Source organism: Rousettus aegyptiacus, unplaced genomic scaffold, assembly GCF_014176215.1.
Source record: "Rousettus aegyptiacus isolate mRouAeg1 unplaced genomic scaffold, mRouAeg1.p scaffold_m13_p_11, whole genome shotgun sequence".
NCBI lineage: Eukaryota > Metazoa > Chordata > Mammalia > Chiroptera > Pteropodidae > Rousettus > Rousettus aegyptiacus.
The window spans coordinates 22,783,161-22,809,600 of NW_023416286.1; the positions used below are offsets into that span (position 1 = coordinate 22,783,161).

The window sequence follows — 26,440 nt, forward strand, 5'->3', positions numbered from 1 at the left end:
ACCTAATTACATATAAATATTTATGTGTGCTTAGCACTTTCCTCCGTTTTCAGAATCTGAGGGTAGGGAAGAGACAACTGTGTCAAAGATGGCACAAACCCACATTAGTATTGTGAACATACTAGGCAGATTTCACTATATTGAGTTAGATGCTGTGTGGAAAATGTACAAGTAAGGACTCATAAGCCTTGTGTGATACTGTCAAGGGAAACAAAACTATGCATAGTAGACAACCAAAAGCCAAATGGTTGATAGTGACAAACTCAGATATTTGTTAGAAAGATGCAGATCAGCACAAGTTGCCATAACTGAAAAGACTTTATTGAGGGAGTGGGATTTGAAGGGTAGTTTAAAGGTTGGGTAGGATGAAAAGAAAGAGAACTCTGGGTAAGTGGGAGAGATGTGAAGAAAGACATGCAGGTAAAAATGAATAAAGGAATGTTTTTTTCAAGTACAATATTAAGTAGAATCCCTAGATAGATATAGATATTATAAAATAAGTTGGAGGGATTGCAGGGAAAATTTTGACTACGTGCTCTCACAATTTCTCACGTGCCCTGAATTCTAAGTTGGATCAACACTGTTATTTATTTGAATTTTCTGTGCTGAGAAAAACAGATATGTGGTGTTCACTTAAGAATGATGGTACTCAGCATTTCTTTAGAAATTAAAGGTAATCCCTCTTCTATACAGAGTGCACAGGGCAAGTATTATTCTCTTCATTTAAAGCAAAACTCTGAGCAATTTTCTTTTCACCTCCAAAAGGAAGAAACAATCTTGGATACATCATAGAACAATCAAATACCAATATTTTAAAAGAGGCATTTTCAATTTATGTGGTTCAGTCACATGCATAGCCCAAAGACAACACACAACTATATTTAGCATCACTGGTTAGAGAGTACTCGTTGACAAATTTTAAGCAGATGGGTATATGTAACATCAGACAAATTCTAACAGGGAGCACATAAATAAAGATTATCTCCTAAGTAAGTAAATTCTGTCCACTTTCTTTGTTTATTTTGAAGTCTTTGTCCCTGCTTCTCTCATTTTTTTCTGATCTATTTCATTTTTAAGGTCCAAGTTGGGTTTTAGAAACTTCCTTTGCTGGTTACTTAATTTTTAAGATATTATTGTTCTTCTCAATAGTACATTGTCCCTTTCTCTTCATACACAGTATTAAACGGTAATATTTTTTTTGCATTGTCTTTACAAAAGCAGCTCTACTTATTATAGGAAAGATAAAAGCCTAGAAAAGATATCAGAAAAAAATATAGTTTATAATTCTATCGTCAAAAGAGAATAGCCATTAACATTTATTCCACCCCCCCTTTTTTTTTTTTTCCATGTATGTGTCGTTGCATATTTTTTCATATAACCATATGTGAACTGCAGATTCCTGGGCATTATTAAGTAATTAACTAGAAAATTCTCTACAACTTTATGTTGGAAACACACATTTAGGCATTGTACAAGAAAAATCGTCGTTCTATATCCGTAGAAATCTATATGCATCTCCTGTTCCATGTAGAATGTAGTTCTTCCCAAGGAAGGCAGTTCTTCCACAATCGTGAACACAGCAGCAGTTCAAACTCCACACAGTTTTGACGGAGGGGAGAAGCAGGACAGAAAGACTCAGTTGGAAGCCTAAGTTTCGCTGAGTGTATTGAAAAAATGCAAATTCACCAAATATGATGTTTTTTTAAAAAGTGGACAAGCAAAGACTTCGATTTAGTAATTATGGCTCTAAAGCAAGACACAGACATTCCAGGAAAAACTAGAATGTGTGAGACAAGAAACAAGGGACACACATATTAGATCTAGGTTCTTAACATCTGAGATCAAGAGTTTACCATTTCTTTAGTAAGTAAGTAACAAAACTCTTTCATAATTATTATCCTTTTGATTATTTTGGATGTTACTGTGTATAGTAATTGTATATAGCTCTAATATTGGCATATTAGTTGAATCATAACAAATACATCTATTATTTCATAACATTCAGAATTAAAAATTCCCCTCTGTGTATTTTTATACAAAATTACTGATACCAGGCATCTGAATCTCAGAGTAAGAAAATGAGGTAAATGTTTTCCTTAAAGAATTCTAACTAGGTGTTTTGGGTGCTACATTTTCATTGTTATTTTATTCTTCATGTAACATTAATCTCAGCTATTATAGATAGTTTCATTTTTATCCATTGCTATAACTCTTCTACTACCTAGAACAAAATGTGGGAAGTATCTCAATAAATGTTTTCAGTATCTTTTAGATATTTTGAGGGGGTAGAGGTACACAGATCATAAACTACTCTTCTCTTAGCTTCTAAGGTAGAATTTGATTTTATGTATATACATGTCCATCATCCATAAAGCTATTCTGCTACTTCTTGGAAAAAAGAATGAAGAACTTTTCAGGATACTTAGAGTCTATTGTAGTTGCCTCCTTTGTTCTAAGTTACTATTTAGCCTCTCAAAATTCTGTCCTATAATCATATCAATAACTACCTCTGTGCATCAATAAATGGACGTAAAAGTAATTGTCAATTCCCTTGCTAACATGTGTCAAAGAAAACTAAATTAATATTGGCCAAAATGTATGATTTGTTCTATTTCAAGAAGCCATAAGACTTCGCATTATTTTTTCTTCATCTTTAATACCTCCTAACTGTAGTTACAGGAATAATTCATAAATGCTATAGCAAAAAATTTCCATGAACTATTCCTTCTATAAAACACACATACAAAACCCTCTATTTAGCTCCCTCCCTGTGATTATTTTATTTGAAGGAAAACTAAGATTTTTATATAGCCCCCAAAAGTGTACTGATTTAGAATACTTAGTAATCATAAATACCTGATCAAAATTATCCAGTTTCCTGGCAAAGCAAACTCAGGCATATCATATTATTTAAAATCCTCAGATGACATGCTCATATGGGCAGTACATATACTAAAATCTTCAGATGATAACATAGCACTAATAATATCTGCCTAAATTTCCAGAGCTCTGCTTCATGGCCTATTCATTAAGATCATATTTTTTTTTTACATTGTTCTCAATCTTGCCTCATATTTAGATCATAAAAAAATCTGCCAAATCCTCTAGGCTATTTCTGCTTAAACCTGCTCCTTTTTTTCTTTCTTCTTTGAGTTTTCATGCTCATTGACTTAGATATATTTAATACAAAACAGGCCTTTAAGACTGCTTATTAGAACATACTCTCTACCAAACTCTGCTTCACCATTTCCACAATTTGGTCCTCTAGACTCTAATTACTATAATTACTCGAGAAATACATTAAAATGTCTTTATCTCTTTTATCTTCATGACTACTTAGAAATTGTTCATATAAATAGAAGGAACACAAAGTAATGATGCTGATTTTACAAGCCACAAATGACAAAGCCCTCATTAATTTATACAATATGTCTCTTGGGCTATAGTTTAATAAATATTTATTAAAATCTTATTGTAATGGCTAGATGTTATAGAGAATATAAAATAATTCCTGATTTTAAGGAACTTATTGTTTCAAAGAAGATGCAACATTTCACTTAAAGACAGTATGAGATGCTTTTAGATATGACAATCATGTTAAGAGTCATTTTGTGAAAGAATACTTGATGTTCAATATTAAGCAAGATATAAATGTCATCAAGAGTATTACTATGGTGGAACTGGAGAAGGTTTCATGTAAGAGGTCACATATTAGATGTGCAGTGAATGATAGATATTTTCAGATACAATAGAAGAGGAAAGAGAGTATTTAAAATATCAAAGTCTTATCAGACATATCCTTGGCAAACACCTTCTCCCATTCAGCAAGTTGTCTTTTTATTTTGTTGATGCTTGCCTTTGTCGTGCAAAACTTTTTAGTTTAATGTAGTCCCATTTCATTTTCCCTTTTGTTTCTCTTGCCAGTAACTGCTATGGAAAACAGTTAGGAGGTTCCTCAAAAAATTAAAAACAGAACTACCTTATGACCCAGCAATTCCACTCTTGGGTATTTATCTGAAGAAATCCAAAACCAATTAAAAAAGATAGACACACTCCTGTGTTCACTGCAGCACTATCACTGCAGCACTATTTACTAAATAGCCAAGATATGGAAGCAATCTAAGTGTCCATCAGTAGATGATTGGATAAAGAAGATGTGTATATATACAATGAAATATTATTCAGACACACACACACACACACACACACACACACACACACCAAATCTTACCAGTTGCGACAATATGGATGAACCTAGAGAGTATTATGCTAATTAAATGAAGTCAAACAGAGAAAGACAAATACTAAATGATTTCACTTACATGTGAAATATAAATAACAAAATAAATAAACCAAACAGAAACAGACGCAGACACAGATAACAAGCTGATGGTTTCCAGATGGGAGGATGGGACCGGGGTACTGAGTGGAAAAGGTGAAGGGATTAAGAAGTATGAATTGGTAGTTATGAAATAGTCAAGGGGATGTAAATATTATAATAACTATGCGTAGTGCCAAGTGGGTACTAGATTAATGGGGGGGTCACTTTATAAATTATATAAATGTCTAACCACTATGCTGTACAACTCTAACAAATATAAAACAATATGAAATGTCAACTATAATTAAACAATAAAAAATAAAATAAAAATCAGTAAGATTCAATTTACCTTGTTTTACAAACAACCGAAAAATTGACGAAGTTATGGTTATATTAGAGAGTTCAAAGACTTTTCTAATTAATAATACAACAGGGTAAGAAGTAAGAAAGAATCTGGAAGTTTTGAAAAAGAGTTCGGTTTATGAACAGATAGAGAACTTTGTGCCTTACAGAAAATTTGTATTGGTCTTCAGTAATAAGAAATATTTGAAACAATGACGTTAGGCCTTAAGGGATATTTCATTTTTTTATCCCTTCCTTTTTAAAGAACACCAAGATACTGTTATCTTACCATGTCTTAGTATGATCTCAAGATTCTTTCCTCTAGATATTTGTAGTAAATGTGTGCTATTTTAAACTGTAGGATTTTGAATACTAAATCTCTGCATATATCAGCATATTTTAATATATCATTTTCTAGAGGAACAAAAAGATATTTTACCTTGAATTAAAGTGATATTTTTCAACGTCTGAGAATGTTCCCAATCTTTCAGTCTGAGATCATTAGTGATGTTATTCAATAGTTTCACTTCTCCTTTCATTTCCTGTTCCAAATGCACTTGTTTTTCTTTCAGAGACATAATTTCTGCTGATGCATTGTGCACATGCTCCTCTAATTTATTCATTTCCTGTGAAACATAAGCAAGCATCCATAATTTTTGTTACACACTAAATTATCAAGTATTACATTTAGGAAACCCTGAAAACCAGGTTTTAAAATAACATAGTATTATATGAATATTATGGAATAATAATGTGGAAATTAGAGCACTCTTTTAAAACAGTAATTCTTTGGTTTTAAAGCATTTCCTCTTCTGACTGAATGGCTGAATTTTCTTACCCTCTGCTCCCCACTCCCAATTAATGAATATAGGTCCACTTCTATTCCCAAATATATAGATGCCAAGATACTAATTTAAAAAAAAAACTTCTAGTATGGTTTTAAATTTATCTGAAGTAAAATTTCTTTATACTGTGCTTAGAAACATAGTATTCCAATTCTGCGAATTTAATAGATTTGTATATGAAATTGTTTTATAGCAATAACAAAGTTTGATGCCATATTTCCCAGCGGTAATGAAGATTCAAGATTGCTTTTCAAATTCAATAAAATCTCAACTAGCATATTAACAATAGCTTACTTTCCATTTTTATTGCCTCTGTATTTGAGGTTTCATTATTATTTTGTTTTCAAATATATATATATTTTATGTGTATTTATATACATCCGTGCATCTAGACAGATTGTGAGCAAAAAAGATAATACTTGTTTGGTCTGGAATATGCTTTTATTTTTTACTCAATAATATATAAAGGGTATATTTACCTACTAAAATAGAGGGTATCTTATTTTTAATAATTTAGTAAATTATATGTATTTTCATAATGCATTTGATTTCTATTGATAGAGTTTAGAGCTGTACATTTTTTACAACTTTAAATAATGCTGTAATGAATGGCATATTATATATATTTATAGATATGTATATAAATATATATATATATTTAAATATTTATATAAGTACTTCTTTAGGACAGTTTCCTGAAAGTGGATCTGATCAAAAGGACTAAGTATTAACATTTTTGTTCCACTGACACACTGCCCTCCAAATATATGGTACCATTTTTTAAATCTTATTAATTGTACTTTAGTGCCTACATTTTGTGCCAAAATACTAGATACCATCATATATTTAAGTTTGCAGAGTAAGAGTAGACATAATAAATTTTTTTTTTTTGATTTGCTTTTAGAACTATGATAAGGTTAAGTATCCAGTCATAAAGTTTTCAATGATATTTTTCTTTATTCCTTTTTCTTTAAGTCTTTTGCTTGCTTTTCCTTTGGGTGTTGGCTTTTCTCTTTCGGATGCACCAAACCTTCTCATCTATTCTGGTGACTTCTGTTTCTCTGTTCTATTTTTATCACATGTTCTGTCTTTGTGGTTCCTATTTGCACATGGAAATAAACCAGGAGTGTATTGTTCCTAATCCAGGGATGAAGAGAAAGTTACCCTTTCCTTGACTGGACTGGACAAGTTGAGGTGAGAGGGTCAAGGAAATCAGGATGTAAAACTTTCTAAAAGAAATGAGCATACATCCAGATTTGCCTTCAATGGCACTACACTCAAGCAGAGAGGCTTAGTTTTCACTGCTCTAACTGAGCCTTCCTTCACCCAAAACCTTGTTCTAAATTAGAATATCTCTACCCTCTACCACCTCTTCTCCTATTTGGCATTTTTTATACAACATGGTATAAAGGTGAAACATGAACATAGATGTTTGTAGAGCACAGCAACATAATAAATATGCTCAATTTAATTTAGGTGACTGCAAATTGCTGCAGGTATGCTATATAGTTCCAAATATCAACAGAGCAGAGGTCAGGGGACTAGCAGGTGATTTTGCTAATTAACACCCAGGAATCACCAATGTGTTTCTTAACTAAAGCTGAGGCTGCCATTTAACTCCCCTCTTCGGAAACTGCATGTGGTGCTCCCATTAGGCACATTTTACTTTAAAGAATTTGTATCGGGAAGAGGAAAAGTACATTTGATTTTTTTTTTTTTTAATTCTATACAAATAGCATCCACACACACCTTCTACAGTCTACCAACCATCAGCGGCTCTGCTGGACACAGGCATTTAATTTTGCAGTCTTACAGTCCTTTCTATGTGCAATAAAGATGATACATTTCTGCCTCTCTCTTTTATTTTGTGCCAATATTCTTCTCTTTTTTCAAATTAATATTTGGTCTGTCCTTGATTAGGTATTATTCTGGTATTACTTTTAAGCCTTTTCTTCAAACATCATTTACTAACACACATATTCATTTAATTTACTTATTCCTTTATTTGGCTTAAGATATAAATGTGAATAAAATTGTTTAAGCGATTGGATGAGCATTCAAATATTGTTTGCAGTGAGCCCATGTGCACACACACACTCATATACACACACACACACTTGCACTTATCTAGATTCTAAATTTTTATAACTCACTACTGCCTTTAAAAAAAATGAGCCCTGCGAGTTCCTCCATTTTCTTGGACCACCATGCCTAAAGCTAGGACCCCTCCAAAATACAATCTATCCAAACTCAAACAGTTCATTGATCACTAGATTTTGATTATTTCCATTTATTATCATGAAACCAATTGGGTTTCAACCCCTCATTTATGTGGGTTCATAGATAGTCAATAGTCTTTGCTAGATTTGGGGAATTATTAATATCAAATATATTCTTATTCCTTCATTTTGTTCATTTTCTCTCTCTTCTAACCCCATCTCATGGCTGCTCTGATTTTGCTTCTACAAAAAGTAATATTTCCCTGCCTTCCTCTTTCCCTCAAACGTAATCAATTTCTACTCATAACTGACATTTTATTTTTCTCTGTCTCCCATATTCCTCAATTTCTATGCCATATTTTCTTCTTTGTTCATTTTCTCTAACCCCTTCATAGCCCTAGTCCTTGATATTCCAATAGCATTCGATATGCTTAGATATTAATAAATATCATGTGGAAAATACTAACAGTCAGAATTTGGAAAATTAGACATGGAATAGAAATAGAATATAAAGGTTGGTGTAGAAATGAGGTTCAACAAAAGAGTCCCCATATTTAAAGAGCAATGCCATTGTCTTTTGACACCTTAACACAAGGACTATGTAAACTTCAAAAATCCTGGGTGATTGCACCTTACAAATAACAAATGCACAGAATATTCTTTATTAACCTGTTTATTCTCTAGTCCATAATTTAGTTCATTTTCATGAGATGTTATAACTTTAGAGGCTTCTCTTTACTTTTCATAAGTGACATCCATGCTTTTTTAAAATTACTGCTGTGTAACATTGCATCAATATAAAAAAACAAACTCACTAATTAAGAATGAGTTTATTTAAGTAAAATTTACTAAAAAGATGCCAGCATATTTTAGCTAATGATGGAAATTTTATAGGCTTCACACTGTGATCCTAGATTTTAAATATTTTCTAATATGAAGGTTATTTTTATATGAGTAGTGAAGTTTTAGTTATATTTTTCATGGAAAAGAACAAGTATAATCACTCAACCCTCCCCCCAAGAAATACAATTTTGAAATAAGTGACCTCCTTCTTAATTTCATTCTCATCAATACAAAATAATCCAAAGAGTTGGCCCGGAATAATTTAGAACAGAAGAAAATTTTGATTCATGAGCTAGTCTGTCTTTGTAAATATTTATTGGGTCACGACTATACTCATTTGCCTAGATATTGTCTATGGCTGCGTTTGAACTACAATGGCAGGGTTGAGTAGTTGTGACAGAGACCATGTGATCCCCAAAGCCTAAAATATCTGGCTCTTTAAAAAACTTTTGCTGACAACTTATCTAGAACATATCTTGTTCTCTTTTCTTGTATATTTGACCTATGATAATAATAAGATATTCTATACATTATTCAAATTTTAATTTTTAAATTATAGTTGTATTTACGCATAAAATGTATGTATACTTTTTGGAACTGACAAAATAAATTATTTTAAAATTCAAAATTTTGTAGGTTTTTGTCATGTAAACTTTCCATTCTTTTGATGATTAAAAAAAAATAGATCTGCTGTAAAATTTATATAAGCTCACCAGAAGCATCAGGATCAAAATGAACTCAATGCCAGCATACTTTTGTCTTTCAGTACAAAAACTCTTACCTTTTGTTGTGTAAATGCATTCTCTTGGACTTTGGCATTCAGTGTTTCAATATTGAGCTGCAAAGCAAGCATTGTGGTATTCAGACTTATTAATGACTTGGAGATTTCATCTATTGCGTTGCCATGTTCCTGGACTGAGTAAACCAAGGTATTCAGCTGTAGAAGAACATCATTAAATCTCTGATCAGTCATCACACTGAAATTCTGGAAATGTTCTGAATCTATGAAATTGGATTGTATATCTGAAATATACTGAATTCTCTTCTCCATGTTGCCCATGTTTTCCATAACTTCTTGAAATTTTATTTTATCTTCACTGTCATTTCCTTTTCCCATGAGGCTTTGAGATATTTCATTGGCATAAATTGAATCAACTGTGCAATTCTTCATTTCCCACTGTAGGAGTTGAGCTGCATATTTAAGTAAAAATAAACAAAGTCATGGCCTGTCTTGTTAATGCATACACCATTTCATTCTGTATTACTGCATTCCATATCATTTTATTTCATTCCATTCTAACATTTTAAATGCTATCCTAAATCAGGTATTTATTTTAAGTATAAGATGTATAAACCACAGTAGGCATATTTCTGAGAAGATGACAGTCTCCTCTTCCCACTTTACATTAAAATTTATCCCAAGATTAAGTCATTCTTTCTGAATTGCTGCTTATAAAATCTTTTGGGTCACCGCATTTGGCTTTTTCAGTAAGAGAAGTTCTACAGATTATAAAGCACATATTATCCTAGTCCTCGGGCTTGTTGTTAGGATAAAAGGACATAATGCTTAACACAGCATCTGAAGTTAACATGTTGACTATGTTAGCTGTTATTAAGATAAATGAGAATGATGACAAAAAAAAAAAAACACAAGTAGTAAAAGTAGAGGTATTAGTGTTATCCACTGTACAAGTAAGTTGTTGATCCATTTTCCTCAATCTGTTACTAAGCGGGCAGAGAATTGAAATTTTCAGTTCACGCAGGCCTAATTAATAGTTAGTGGTGCAGAAAACTGGACACATAATATTTTTTACTTTAAAAACATTGTTTTTATAAAATTACTGTCTTCCTATCATAAAATATCTATTCAAAGCAGAAAATTTAGAAAAGGTGGATAATAAGGAAAAGAAATTTTACCATTAATCTCTTTGTCCTGAGTTAAATGCTAACATTTTGGTGTATCTATATATATCAAATCTACCTCTGTCTTTATCATCATATTATTATTACAGAAGCAAAATTATGTTTTATTCACAATCTGGAAACTACTTTTTAGTTAATATTATATTATAAAGGCTTGCATATTATTTAGTATTGTTTTGCAAAAATAATTTTAGTAACTACATTGTATTCTATGCATGGATCTATCAGATCTATTTAACAATACCTCTACATATAGTTTGCTTCTGTTTTCACTAATATATTTAACGTTTTGATAAACAATCTTGTGTTTTTACCTAAAGAAAAGAATTCGATTAAATGGTATTTTAGGGACATACAGAACTGCTGACATATATTTCCAAAGAGGTATATGCTAACATAGCTAATTATCCTTCTGAAAGGACCTAGAGCAATATATTTACAGTTTAAAAAAATGAAAACCATAAACATTAACTATGCAGATAAAAATAATACATAATTATGCAAAATGAAGAAAATGTTAAACATTATTTATCACTAATCTGTGAAAGTTAAGATTTTGTTGTATTTCCAAATCTATATATTTATCTCTATTATTTATACATTTTATCTACATATATATCAGTCTCTTATTTATATTTGTTTGAATGTATAAAATTTTCTATATTTGACCACTATTAAGCAATAAAAAATAACTATATAGTTTAAAAATATATCTACATAATCAGTTATACCTAATCTGTAAGTTTTTTGAGTAAGAATGATATTTCAATAGTACCAGCTTTATAAGCTTTTGAAAATTAAATGGGATAATACATGAAAACATTTAGTTTCCACCCTTAGCTGAGGGAATCTGTTACATAAGAAATCTAACTATGGGAGGTGAACACACAATGTAACCATATACATGCCTTACTGTTAAAGTGTACAGTTGAAACTTATTGGATTTTGTTAACCAATGGCATCATAAAATAATTAATTAATTAATTAATTAATTAATTAATTTAAAAAAAGAATCACATTGTCTGATTCTGGAATCTAGCTGTACTTCTCATTATCAATGTACTCTCTCATTACTCTGGACAAATTACTTATCTTCTTGCTTAGATTTCCTCAAAGATCTAAAAGTAGTAATTACCTCAACAGTGGTGCTGAGGGTGAGTAAGATAAGGCATGTTAAATCCCATAGCACACAGATAGCACATATGAAAATTCTATTCAAATTCAATTGCCTTTCCATGAAAGATGTTATCTTAGTTGTAGAGAAAACTAATTTTACCACCTTTACTTAAAGAAGTTGATGATGGTTGCTATTATAGTCATTACATTTAGTATTAAAGTATATATGCAATTAAGTCTCAATTAAAAAAAAAACACTTTATATCATATTTTCCTAGTTACATTATCTTTAAGATTAGCATATTTGAATTAATAAAATATGTGGGATTACATTTTGATATGATCCACAGCAGAGGCCATATTTAGAGTGTATTAATCTATTCTTAACTTATCAATTAATTGGGCAAAAAAAAAGTATGTTTTTGAGTTGGACTTCATCACATTTATTCAGTTATGTGTGAGGAGCAAGTTTTGGCTTGACAGGCTCTTTCATGCATTCATCAATTCTATGATTTACTTATTTAGCACCTACTATATATAAAGCACTGTTTAAGCAACTCTGGGAATATAAAACTGATTTAATATGGATTTTGATTCTAAAAATCAAAAATCCAAATTAACAACTCTTACAAAATTATCTTCAAGTTGTCCCTTAAAATTTTTCCTTTTGTGATGATGATTATTGCTACTTTAACAGTTAAGAATTCAGGTTCTGAATTAGAACTGCCTGAGTTAGCAATTCTTACTCTTTCCTTTATAAACTGTGGCCTTGGGCAGGTCAATCTGTCAATGCTTCTATTTCACTTTTGTATAAATGAATACTATAATCAATGTTTAAATAATTAAATGAACTAACATGTATAAAGTGCTTAGATCACTTTCTGGCATATAATAAGCATTTAATAACTTTCAGCTTTTTTGTTGTTAATATTTTGGATTCACTATCTGTATGCCCAATATTGATAACTAGTGCAAATTAATATTGTGTAGTATAAAAACCTGGGGATAAGTTGAGTATTCTGATGAACACTGTAGTCTCCGTGCTTTATTTTACTAGGCAAATTGATCTAATTTCTCTACCATATAATTTTTTTTTCACTAGAAACACTTTCTATTTTATATGGGTAAAACAACTCTTTTTCACAGTATGAAAGAGAATACCCCACTTGACAAAATGTCATATGACCAAGGTTTTTTATTCAACATCAAGTTCAGCATAAATTGACAATTAAGGCTGCATTTTGCTTATAGATTTAAAAACACAACATTACTTGTCTCAAATTCTGAATGAACACTATTTTAATCTTTACTTTCTTTAAACGTGTTTAAGTCTGTATCATAAATCTAGGTAAAGAATGTCAGAATTTATATTTTCAAATGTTCATTTTTTTCAATATAATTGGAGAGATAACGGCATTTTTTTTATTTTTTCATTTAACATTTGAAAAGAAACAAGCTTTTACGGTTTGTGCATAGACCTAGGGAAAGAATTATATTTGATTCTACAGATCACATTTACTCCTTCATGTTGATAGTATCTCGTCCTACCAAAAATTTATATTATTTTGAGCTAAAGTATCTTCACTATTTCAGTAACAATTTATATACATTAATAGTAGATTATACTTTATTGTCCAGAGACCTTAGTATGTTGTTATATTACAAAAGTGATCCAGTAGCTTCTTTAAGAAAAGGTCATATGAAAAATCTTTTGCACCGAAAAAGAAACCATCAACAAATCGAAGAGGCAACCAACTAAACAGGAGAAGGTATTTGCAAGCAATGCCTCTATAAGGGGCTAATATCCAAAATACAGAAAGATCTCATACAACTCAACAACAACAACAAAATAAACAATCCAGTTAGAAATTGGGCAGAGAACATGAACTAACCCTTCTCTCAAGAAGACATACAAATGGCCAACAGATGTATGAAAAGATGCTCAACTTCACTAGCTATTAGGGAAATGCAAATCAAAACCACAATGAGATGCTAGCTCACACCTGTTAGAATAGCTGTCATCAGCAGGACAAGTAATAACCAGTGTTGGAGACAATGTGGGGGGGAAAGGAACCTTCATACATTGCTGATGAGAATGTAAAGTGGTACAGTCACTATGAAAAATTGTATGGAGGGTCCTCAAAAACTTAAGAATAGAATTACCATATGACCCAGCCATTCCTCTCTTGGGTATCTATCAAAAAAATTCGAAAACATTTATTTGTAAAGATATATACATGCCAATGTTCATTGCAGCATCATTCATGGCGGCCAAGACATGAAAACAATTAAAATGTCCTTCAATAGATGATTGGATAAAGAAAATGTGATATATATATATATATACACATTGGAATATTAAGTGAAATACTGCCATTTGTGACAACACAGATGGATCTAGAGATTATTATGCTAGGTGAAATAAGTCAGACAGAAACAGTTGAGAACCATATGGTTTCACTTATATGTGGGATATAAAACTGAAAGCAGCAAACAAACAAGACAAACAAACAGAGACTCATGAAAACAGACAACAGTTTAGTGGTTACCACAGGGAAAAAGAGGAGGGGGAGAAGTATGTAAAGATAAAGGGGGGTCAAATATAAGGTTAGAAAAGGAAACTTAATTTTGAGTGGTATACACACAATACAATATACATAGATGTATTACTAAACAGTACACTAAAACCTGTATAATTTTATTAACTAATGTCACCTCAATAAATTTAATTTAAATAAAATAAAGATCACACATGGAGATTTTATAATTAAGAAATATCTTTTAGTGTATAAAACACTTTAAATTGGTTTTTATGTACAATATTTTACTTCACCCATCAATTCATATTTGCCAAACACTTTAGGGCTCTATTTTGTCTATAATTGTAATTTTTTTATACTAAGTAAAGTTATGCATTATGTTTTAGTTCTTTTTTAAAAAAAAAAAATTCTGATCTACAACTTAAGTTTTAAATGAACTGTAAATTATTTATTATTCAAGTATAATAGACACAGTAAGATCTATTCTAAAATCTGGTGTATTTGAGTACTAATACAAACTTATAAGATTTGAACATTTTTAACTTCTTGTCAATATTAATAGGTATTTGTTATATTTTTAGGAAACAAAACCACTTCAGATTAATCATTGTCAACCGTAGAATAAATGTGTTGACTTGATCATGTTTTATAATAGCCCAGAGGTTTTAAACTTTCGTAGAACACTGAATTGTTTTCAGACTTGAGTCCACGTTCTACATGAGCTTATTAGAAAGAAGTTGCACTTCCTTGGATTGGCTCTAGAGGCTATGGTTTGTGAAGGTGATGAAATTTACTTAAATTTGAACTGGCTTATAGCTAATAACTCCAAATAATAAAGCATCTTTCAGTTTTGCACTTTAAACTGTAGATAAGCATGATACATAAACAACATGCAGATAACCTCAGTTCATCAGGAAGTTAGTTTAATGATAGATATATCAGGCTCTTTCATTCAGATGGCTATTGTTGGTTTGATTTGTTGATTGGTTTAGTATGTTGTGGTTAGATTTTGTTTTTGTTTGCTTTTAATGGCCAAAATAGGAGCTAATTTTTACCTGGCTAAAATTATGGCAACTCTGTTGTTTGTTCTTGGTCAACCATATTGTTTTCTAAAAATCCAATTACACTGGGAGATAGAGGATAGAAGTCAAGAGTTGTGGACGAGAACTCCAGCTCCGCTACTGAACAGTCTCTGTTTGGCTGTTTTTGTGTATGTGTATGTGTGAATAATGAGGATAAGCATATGTCTGCCCAGGGGTAACTGTAAAGGTGTATTAAGATAATCTATGGAAAATGTATAACCCAGTGCCTGAACATAGTAAATGTTCAAAAATTATAGCTATTGTTATAATTGTTGTATTATCATCATTCCTTTCTTAGCAGAATGTTGGCTCTGTCTTAGAATATTCCTCTAGGTTGCCTCTTAGCAGAGGAAGTTTGTCCTTGTATTTAGGAGCATTTACTTATTATACTGATTAGTATGCACATAAAAATGTATCTTACTCTCAGCCTATCACTTGTTAGAGCACGTATCCAGACATGTTGCCAGTCACAGAGAAGAGCTACAAGGTATATAAATTTAAATGCCAATTAAATTCATCCAAACTGTTATAGAAGGGAATAATATTTACAGATTTGACTGCTATATGCAAGTCATCCCTGAGTAAACTTTCAAATCTATCACTATTTCAAATCAGACTCTCCAAAGGAATATGTATCTGGCGTCATGTTGAGGCCAAGTAAAGTGTTTTATTTTTTTTCCTAAGGAAATGCTATCAAGTTATTTTTAGAGATGTTTTAAATAATGGGCTTATGAAACATGCGCTCATATAAACTGTAAAGATATTACTGAAGTATAGGCCAATATTTTATAAGGTTTCTTTTTGAAGACTTACAGGAATATTTCTTTCTGCTCTGAATACTAGGAGTAGAAAAACTTTACCTGAACAACTGGCTTGTGTTTATATTTTAGGTATTGTTAATGTAAATTATCATGTTAATTTCTTCATATTGACAACTAGAATATCTGTGATGAAATTTGTAATCAACTACGAGATGTCTATAGGATTTCAGGGAATAACATATTTTTGAAATGGTCTAATCTTTTCTATCTTAACCTTCACATATCTATATTTTTATCCTAATCTTATATTTTGTATTCCATTTATTTTTACTACTTTCCACTTAGTAACAATGTATTTTTATTTAATAAATTTGAGGAACATTTTATGATATAAAGTTTCCCTTATGACTCTCATATGCCAAGAAAAAAAAAACGAATATTTTTTTTTGCTTCTGCATGAACTAATCCACAGGGTACGTTGCTGGGTTTTAGAACTCTAGAATACTCTACCTGCCACTATTCCGATGGTAGGTATGAGAATTATAAACACCAGGAGATAAAGAGCAATCAGCGCAGCTTTGAAGGACTTCAGTTTCTCTTGAAGGGCAGGGCCATTTTTAGGATCTAAGAAAACAAAAGCCCAACCTATTGTTAGAAAACTTAATCTTCTTAGTTAATTATAATTTTTGTGATGTCCAATTATATTGTTACTACTAAGCCCATTGTAATAAAAACAGGAAAAAAATAGGTCCTCATTTATTCAGTAGAAAGCACAAGGAACAATCACAGAAAGAGCCAAAACAGGGGTCACTATGACACATTTGATTTACTTATCCATTAATTAACTAGCCATGAAAAAATGACAATCCACTACAAGTTGTACTTAACTCATTTGAGGGCATTAGTTGGTAAATTTTAATATTTAGACCAAAATATGCAAACATAAATTTTATTTTTCTGTTTCATCTGTAGATATATTCAAAGTAAAAATAAAATTTCTCAAGTAACTATATAATTATGATGTTTTCTGATTTTAAGTAAGATAAGAAAATCGTTTATTTTCAATGATAATTATACAAATTTTCTTTTCTAATTATATCTCAATAACTTTATATTTGGATATTTCTTATATTTGAATACAATATAAAAAAAGAAATAAACAAAATTATTCATGTCTTGACTAAACTTTGAATCGATGAAGTCCACCTTCTGGATATTTCAGAACATATTAACATTTTAGTACTATCCATTTATAATTAATAGCAATTCACATAATGGATACTAATTGTGGAAAAGATAATTGATGTAGAGGGAGTCTTAGTAGAAGAGGAAGACATTTCTCTGATTAGGTGAATAAAACATCTGTCATTTCCCCACCCCCTGTGGCCATTGTTCTTATTGTTCAATAAAAAAAAAAAAAAAGTAAATTTTGTTTTCATGTTGTAGAGTTCTAAATTAAAAACAGAGGTTCAGATATTGTTCAATTATGTTCTATTTGGGAATGAAAGGAAAAGGAGAGAAAATTATTTAAAAAATAAAGCAAAAAGTAGAGGAAAGAAAACAGAATGAAAGGTCTAAGAAAAAAAAAAACTACTATAATATAAGTAAGATAGGCTATCCCATCTGCCAGGCTGACTAATCACAAATGATCTGTATACTGCCTTTTAAATAGCTCTCAAAATGTGTTTTGTTTTGTTTTGTTTTGCCTTTTCTCTGCCCACAATGCCTCTGTACTCCTTCTTCAATCTTTCAACATCTCTACTTTTAAAAGTTTTTATTATTATCCTTTTTCTTTCTGTCTCTCTGGTGCCACATCCATCCACCGGCAGCACAGCACACAAGGTCCATCATGCATTGGCGTTGTGGTCTGTGGCCTGTTGGCACTGAGGTAAGAAAAGATTCTCTAGAGCCTTCAAAGAGCACACAGCCCTGCAAACACACCTTGACTTCAGACTTCTGGCCTTCAGAATAAATGTCGGTTGTCTTGAACCACCTGGTTTGCGGTAATTTATAATAATATCCCTAGGAAACTCATACAAGCACCTACCACCCATGATTTTCAAAACTTAATTTATATTTGTAGGATCATAGTTATTTCCAGGACCTAGTCTAGTGACTGGGAAATCAGAGAACTCAATCGATATTGCGGATTAATTTAATCTATTGTAACACTTTCTTACATCAATTTAAGTTGATTTTGTATTCTCTCTCAAGAGAAGGGAAGACCTATTTATCCAATAAGTATCATCTAATTTTATATAATGTCAATAACTCTAAGGACAACCTTCCTGGGCACTCCTCCCTTCTTCTACTTACTCGGAGGTATCAAAGCTGTCATTGAGCGAGCATCAAACTTCACAGATTCTGAACAGATATCAGTGTCCTCCAGTTGATTTTGAAAGCTTTCCCACTGTTCCATACTTCTGTCAAACACATGGAAAAATACACTAATTATACATAAAATGGCTAGAACCCAATGGCATAATGTTCAAAATAAATTTTATAATTAAAATTCAATTTTAGCAAGGAAACACATATCATTAGCTAAATTTGTATATCTGCCATATATATCAATATATTATTCCTACTCACAAGTTTTAATTTTAATAGTAACAGATACACTTACATAGAACCCACTCACATATCTGCGCTTGTAGGTATATGTTTTTTGAGAGTGAGGTAGCTTTTCTTTCTTAGCTAAAAAAAATACTTTCCCAAGTAACAAAAACAACTGTTTGGCTGAAAAGAAAACAATAATTTCCTTTAGAACAAATAATTGTGCAAAATTTGAAGTAAATATTTCCTGTTTTTCTTTTTATCACTTTCGAAAGGTCAAATCGAGTCAGTAGAGTAGGAGTCACAGGAAAATCTTAGTTTTTTCTTTCCTTTTCTTATTTGTATTTATTTATCTATTTTTTCAGGGATTCTCATTGTACATTGGCAGCATCACAAATACGTCTTACATCTTTTTAAGCACAATCCATATTCTATGGTACAATCTACACTTATGTCTCTTTAAGATACATCATAGTTATTTAAAAGGTTTGATTAAAAACAGATCGATGGGCCTCACCTCCAGAGTTTCTGATGTTTAGGGTGGGATTGGGGGATCAAGAATTTAAATTCCAGCAAGTTCTCTGGTGATGCTACTGTTTCCAGTCTGAAGACCACAAATTAAGAATATTTTCCATGAAAAGAAATTAAATGACTTTTTCTTGGAAATGGTTCAGTTCATTTGATTGTAAATTTAGAATAAAGCCAAGATCTTCTGGCCATTTCTGATTTTCTTTAAGGCTGAGTTATGGATTTAGCACAGCCAAAGTTTAATTGAGTGCACTGGCAGCTCCAGGACACCAAATTCATAACTCGACCAGGAAATGAAGGACAATCATTCACATGCAAATGTTCACCCTGCTTTGGGGAGAGGTATTGACAATTAAGGATGTGACTCGACTCCTGTAATTATATTCTTTTAAATATTACCAAGGAGATTCTTTATTCTGAGTTTGCAATGACAATTTCTGTTCATGCATCATTCTGCAATTTGGTCTTAGTTTCCATAAATCCCGTGGATCTAACCAAGGAGTGTGTACTTAAATGATTTGGCTACTGTGGAGGAAGGGAGTGGGGGAAGGAGGGAAGGTATTGGACTTACATCCTCTTTTCTTAGGTAGAGATCAAGTAAAAGAACTAAATAATTACATGGGAAAATTGATCATTATACGAAATCAAACTGGATAATTCAGATCTAGTCTCTTCTAACATTTCCCCCTTTTAATTCATTCTATTATTTGAATTGAATGATAGTTTTACTTACCAAGCAAAACAAATGCAGAAATAATTTTAAAAACTGAAATAACAAGAAAGCTGAGCTAAATTATAAACTATTGTTCAAAGCAATGGGAACTATAAGGCAAAGCTTTTTAGCTCTGAATTCAGTTTATAAAGGATGGGCTCACTAAATATGCATTTAGATACACCTGCTATGAAACTAGAAATTTCTTTTCGGGCTGCTTCCTGGCCCCTTCGAAATGTGTTTGACTATAGTAAAATACTGGTCCTAATATTTGAGTTAGTATGACTCCATTTTCATTTAAAAAGAAAGAAAATCTCTTATATTACTTAGTCTTCCACAGAGGGAATATTTTTGTAAAAAGCTGAAATCTTTTGAATCAGATAAATCCCTCTAGACTGTCAGGTGCATAAGAGGAGGAACCATGTCTGATTTTGCTAAGTATTTATTACCAGAGCCTAAGAAACCTGGAATATAGAATACACTTAATAAAGATTAATTGACCGAATGATCTGATTTGTTTTTTGTCTCATATATTAGTTTTTGCTGCTGTTGTTGTTTTGAACAAGATGGATATTTGGAGATGGTACAAAAAAGGCATGCTTCTTCTGTTAGAGAACTTCTTGGTAAATAGGTTTTGGCCTTAATTCAGATATTTTCCCCCCTATTCTACACTCTTACTCTTTTTATAGCATCCTTGAACATAAACCAAATCTAAGGTCTGGAAGACTATATTAAGCTGTTGAGACACTGCAACTCACTCTAGCCTGTTTCTATTCAGCATGCATTTTCATTTTGTCAGCTCCAACTGGCAACTAGCTATGGCCATATCCCCTTGTAGTTCTCAAAGGAACATTACTAGCATTTTGAATGGAACAGTTTTTTTTTATAAAAAACTGTCTTAGTTGTATAGGGTGTTTATCACTCCTGATCGCCTCCATTGTCACTAATGTCTTCTAACCATCATATTACTGCTTTCCTCCTGCAAAAAATCAAAAACTTTATCCACACACATTTTCACACACCTATCCTTCTTTGAGAACTATTCTTCGACTTGCACCTCCAATGTGGTTAGAAAGTCAGGAACTTTCTCTCTGTGACATTTTTCATGGGCAATCTGATTGTTAACATGCCTTGAATGGAGATTTATTTTCACTAAAAAAGAAAAAATTGTTTTTCTAATGAGCTTCAGCAAATAATACAGATTCCTTGAGCTGTTTTTTTGGGATATTTCTCAAATCACTCCTTGTGTGTTTAGCCCTTTAAATATATTTAGACCTTTGTTAAGCTTATCTGAACACTTCTTACAGAAAACTTAAACATCTTATTATTTTAAAGAGAAAAGAGAGTGGTAAATACAGAATGATAATCCAGTGATTTAATCTTGTACTCAGTAAATCAAAATGAATGTTATTTTTATCCATGTGCTTGCTTGGAAGCACTACATGTACTTTCAAATAAATTTGCAATTTAGAATCCACAGGGAGTGTTTGGCTCAAAGATCTTCTCTTGAGAAAAAGAATTCTACTTTTTTAAAACATGGCTCGAGAATACTAGATGCTACATCATAAAAAATAGAATATTTTATCAAAGTTTTGAAAAAATTCAAAGGTATTTAGGGTGAAAATATTTCAGGGATGCAAACCAAAGTTCATGAAAACATGAAGAACATGGGAACTGGGATCAGCACGTGGAAGTAGGAGCTCTGGGTAGAGGGCCCAGCAGAAGAGGGCAAAAAACCATGTAGCTGGGGGCATCCTGCTCACCATTTATTCTTTCGTTTTAATTGCATAAATTGATCTGGTTTTTACGACCTAACCAAAAGAGAATATCGAAGATGAACCTATATAGACACTCATACACCATACACAAAAATTACCTTAAATGGGTTTAAGATTTGAATCTAAGACCTGAAACATAGGTGCTAAGTCCTTCGCCATAGGTCTCAGCGATGATTTTTTGAATCTGACACCAAAAGCAAAAGAAACAAAAGCAAACATGAACAGACTGGGTACCTTGAAAATATCTATCTAGATTCCTGTTTTATCTTTATTGTTTTAGCTAATACCACAACATAATTTAAACAATATCAGGTCCTGATAGAGATAGGAGGGAACGCTCTTAAATAACCATATTGCCACATTTCTCACCAAGAAACAATTAGTGCACAATTGCCTCAATACCCAAAATGATCGTGAAATGTGGTCTTTAACTTTAGGAAATGTTAAAAAATAATGAAGAAAATGTACCTACACAAATTAAATTTAAAAACTATTCTTTGCTTTGGCAGTAGTCACCTGGTTTATACTACTAGAAATAAAATATTTATGTGTCCATTAAATATTTTGATTATTTCCTTTTCACTTGAAAAAGAGATCAAGCTCAAATATGTTTTCCTTTAGGACTCTAAGCTTTGAGCTATCTTTCTTGGACTTGTATAGATGATAATAAAAATTTTATAGGTTACTGTATTTCAAGCTATGATTTTTTTTTGTAAATTTGTTAAAATTAAAAAAAAAAAAAACTCTAATGAATGTCCTCAAGTGGATTACCCTAACTAACCGTATACCAGCTATATAAAACCCCTGACAGGTTTAGAGCCCTGGGAGGAAGATGGACACTAAAGTCTGTCGAGTGGAAGGAGGAATGAAAAACATTGCCCTCAGTGCACCATGGGACGTTTAGCTTGATTAAGGGGGCAGTGTATCACAGGGATTGATTAATATAGATGGTGTTGTCATAGGAATGCTGGCATTTTCTGTCATTACTTTCTTTTGTTCTCAGTTTTCATACTCTTTCTGAGAATCTCATTTATTTCCATAGCTTGAACTACTGCATACACACTGACAAAGCCAATATATTCAGTTCAGCTCCCATGCCTCAGAATAATTTTTTTTTTGTACTACAACTAGTACAAGGGTGTATTTTCCACAACAGCCCAACTTTTTTCCCCAGATTTTTTGATGTTGGCATATCATCCATTTCTATCATCTGTTTATTATAGTCATTTATAATTTGTTTCTATTTTTTGTGTAGTGAGACATACATGATAGAGCCAGATCTAAAGGCAATATAGAGATGGTAGCAAAGCATAGTCACTTAACCAGAGTTCAGGAGTTTATTACAGACCAATCTCGCCCCAGGGTAGACCCATATCTGATTGCACAGCAGCTCCTGACTTCCTCAGAGCTACTCCTTCCACTCTATCTCAAAGTTTTTGATTTCAGTTCATTTTTCTCTTCCCCAGCCAGTCATCTTGGCTAGTAGCAGTGGGGTTGGCAATTAAAGGGAGAAGCCAAGAGGTATTAGGAAAGAGAAGGAAATGAAAAGAATTGATAAATAGTCATCAAAATGTAGCACCTAATAAATAGGAAAAATAAGCAAAATATTTTTCATGAAAAAATATGGAGGACATAAACTCGAGAGCATTTAATGGGAAAGTAAAGAAAGGAGAATTAGTATTTAAGATAAGGAAGAACCTGTGCTGCTGTGGTAGAACAAATGCGGATCATGGAAAAGAAAAAAGAATTTCAAGGCATGCAAAGACGTTCATAACTTGCTGCATGAAATTTAAGCTGTTTTATTTGTATGGAGGAGACAGAAGCAGATTCTTGAGAGACCAAGAAACAGTAAATGTATAAAAATGAAAGGCCTTGAATGTATACCAGAAATCTGGTCATGCTCACGCTTTTCTGTTGAGAAGACATACTGAAGACTTGCACTATGATAGTACATTGAGTACAGCTTTATTTTTCCCTGCTTACTCTTCTTCATCTCTCAACTCATTAGCATTGGGTCGTGCCAGGTCTCAGCTCTTGTCCTCTTTCTATCTTTATGTACTCCTTCGGTGTTCTCACTAGCCTCTCTGATTTACATACAGTCTGTAACGCCAATGACTCATATCTGTATCTCCTGTTCAGACTGCTCCCCTTAACTCCAGACCTGTATATGTAACTGCCTAACATCACTCCTTGAATTTCCTTTATGGCCCAAATCTAGGGTCTTCTCTATTTCATTCTCCACTATATTATCAGATCTTGTTGGTTTGTTTTAAAGCTATGCAGAAACTGACTGCTTCTTATCACCTTCCCTATTGCCATCCTAGTTTGAGCTCCTCTGTCTTTCTTACCTGGACTAGCTCCCTAACTGGTCTCTTGGCTTCATTCTTACTCCTTCTATTTTATTTGTTTATTCATTTATTCATTCATTCTTCGTACTGCTTCTAGAGTGTTCCTCTTACAAGGTAAGTCAGATCATGACACTCCACTGCTCAAAATCTCTGAATACTTTCCCATCTCATTTGGGTCCTGATTAAAACCACATTTTCAGAAAGACAGACATTTTTCGAGCTTCGAATTTAAAATTACAATCTACTTCTTTTACTTTCTCTACTCCTTCCAGGATTGATTTTTATTTTTCCTCCCAAATTTATCACTATCTTATTTGAAATAACTTTTCCTTATTTGTCTTGTCTATTGTCTGTCTCCTTCCACCAACGAGTCAGATCCAGGATGCAGGAGTTTTCATCTCTTTGGTTCAATGACCAGAAAGTTTCTGGCACTTAACAGGTGCCCATTACATACATAAATACAATTTAAGAAATTTCATAATTAAATGGAAGACAACATTTTTTGCAAAATGACTGGATTTCTTATCTGGCGTTATACAGGAAAAGTTTGTATTTCACTAATGTGAAAATTTTAAAAGTTCTTCTGTTAGACATTGGGAAATAAGAGGTTTTTCTCTGAATTGTGTATTAATAGGAAACTGAAACAAAAAATTTCACCCTCGGTGTTCCCATTTTGCCCAAGGCATTCATTAGACTTACTAGATTACTTCAGTTCTTTACTTGAATTATTATTGCAGTTTTTACTAACGTTAAAGAACAGATATATGTGAAGTTTTGACAGTAGCCAGAGAACGATTTGCACAATTCAAATGTGCCTTTAAATGTCATTTACAAAGTTAAGAGAAAAAACGACTTCACATAAAGTTACAATTCCAAACAAATGTCAATGCACTGACAAGGGACTGTAAAACCTTCTGAGTTTGTATAATCTATTAAAAGTATGTTCTCATGAGAAGTGAAACACATCTCTGCAATATCAGCTTTTCATAAAGTATGTGAAAAGTTTACAAAAGCAACAACCGGAAAACCATATGAAAGAATTTCAAAATTTGTTTGGAAATAAACTCGTTATGTTTTTCCTATATTTATTATAAAAACATTATAATCATATTAGGAAAAATTGGGGCAAATATTGTCTCATTGCTCAAATATAAGAAAAATACTTTCTTCTTTTTATATGAAATTTGAGTCTTTGTACCTACATATCCACATCATATAGTTGATTCATAGTGTACATTTTCATTTGGTCTTATCATTCTCCTTAAAATTGTATCAATATTTTTAGACTTCGAATTATATTTTTAAATTTAAAATGACGGGCTACATAATAGCTCATCAAATATATGTATTTTATTCCTGTAACCATTTTTCTATAATATAATTTTTTAAAACTGTTCCCTTCTTCTTTGCTAGGCAATTTTGCTAATATAGATGATAAAGTAAATATTTCCACAATTTATTTATTTTCTTTTGAGATGTTCTTTAGGATTATTCACCGTATGTTGAACTGCCAGTTAACAGAAAAACTATTTTAAAATTCTTTCTATCTGCTGATACCTTCTTGTCTCACTGCTCTTTTAAAAGATCATTCAAATTTATAAAAATTTTAGTCATATGTAAATATGACAGTTTTAAACCAAATTTACCACTATTCAGTAATAATGCTTATTTTAGAATTATGTAGATTTTGAAAAGAGTTAAACGATACCTAAAGGAGGCTTATATTTGCATTTTTGTTGTTGTTATTAGTGTGGAAGAGATATTTCTATGTAATTATTTCATTTTCTTCTTGGGTTTTGTTTATTCATATCAATTGTCTATACATCCTCAGAGGATCTTTCTTTGTATAGATATGAATAAACTCTTTATATGCAATATATATTTTATGCACCTTCTTCATTCCAAGGCAGATCCCCATTCAGATTTGTTATCAAACTATTATGGTTAATTTTGTTTGTAAGATGTGAAGTAAATAATAACTTTGTAAGCTTTCTTAATTTATAAAAAAAAAAAAATTTGATTTTGCATGAACATTAAAACGTATATAAAATGAAAATGAAATTAGCATATTTGTGAAACCAATAGCTCTACAGTTAAGGAATGTATCGATAAAAGGGATTAGGTAAGAAATGGAAACATCCATATTGTCTGAAACTTAGGATGCTTATCCTTGGTAGTAAGGGAGAGAGAACATCAATTTTCGAATCTGAAGTCTAGGGTTGACTGTTGGCTGTGCCATTTTCTAGCTATATGACCTTTGACGAACAATGTATGTGATAGCAGTTTCTTTATATATGTAAAATATGATCACAATATCAATTTAAAGAATTATTATGAGGATTAAAAATAATTCTCGTAAATTGACTGGTATACAGGCAACCATCAATAAAAGAATCATCATTATTTTAAAATACCAGTTTTTAAAATATGAACTTATTTTATCTTCACAGCATCTCCATGAGGTATATAGCAGTACTGTCTCCGTTTTACAAGGCTAGGAAACCAAGACCTAAAATATTTAACCAG

The 26,440-nt window shown here is 31.7% G+C and overlaps 1 protein-coding gene across 6 annotated transcripts in view; it reads right to left on the reverse strand.

The window, feature by feature from the left end:
• The window catches only part of MSR1 (macrophage scavenger receptor 1), a 69,553-nt gene that overhangs the window by 38,240 nt on the left and 4,873 nt on the right, over positions 1 to 26,440 (reverse strand). For all 6 annotated transcript variants that reach the window (XM_016129772.2, XM_016129780.2, XM_016129764.2 and 3 more), the window contains exons 2-5: positions 18,309 to 18,415; positions 16,503 to 16,616; positions 9,352 to 9,761; positions 5,103 to 5,289 (exon numbers count right to left, since the gene is read on the reverse strand). In XM_016129772.2, the coding sequence (XP_015985258.2) occupies positions 5,103 to 5,289; positions 9,352 to 9,761; positions 16,503 to 16,616; positions 18,309 to 18,411 (814 nt within the window). In that variant the 5' untranslated portion in view covers positions 18,412 to 18,415. The remainder of the gene's footprint in view (positions 1 to 5,102; positions 5,290 to 9,351; positions 9,762 to 16,502; positions 16,617 to 18,308; positions 18,416 to 26,440) is intronic.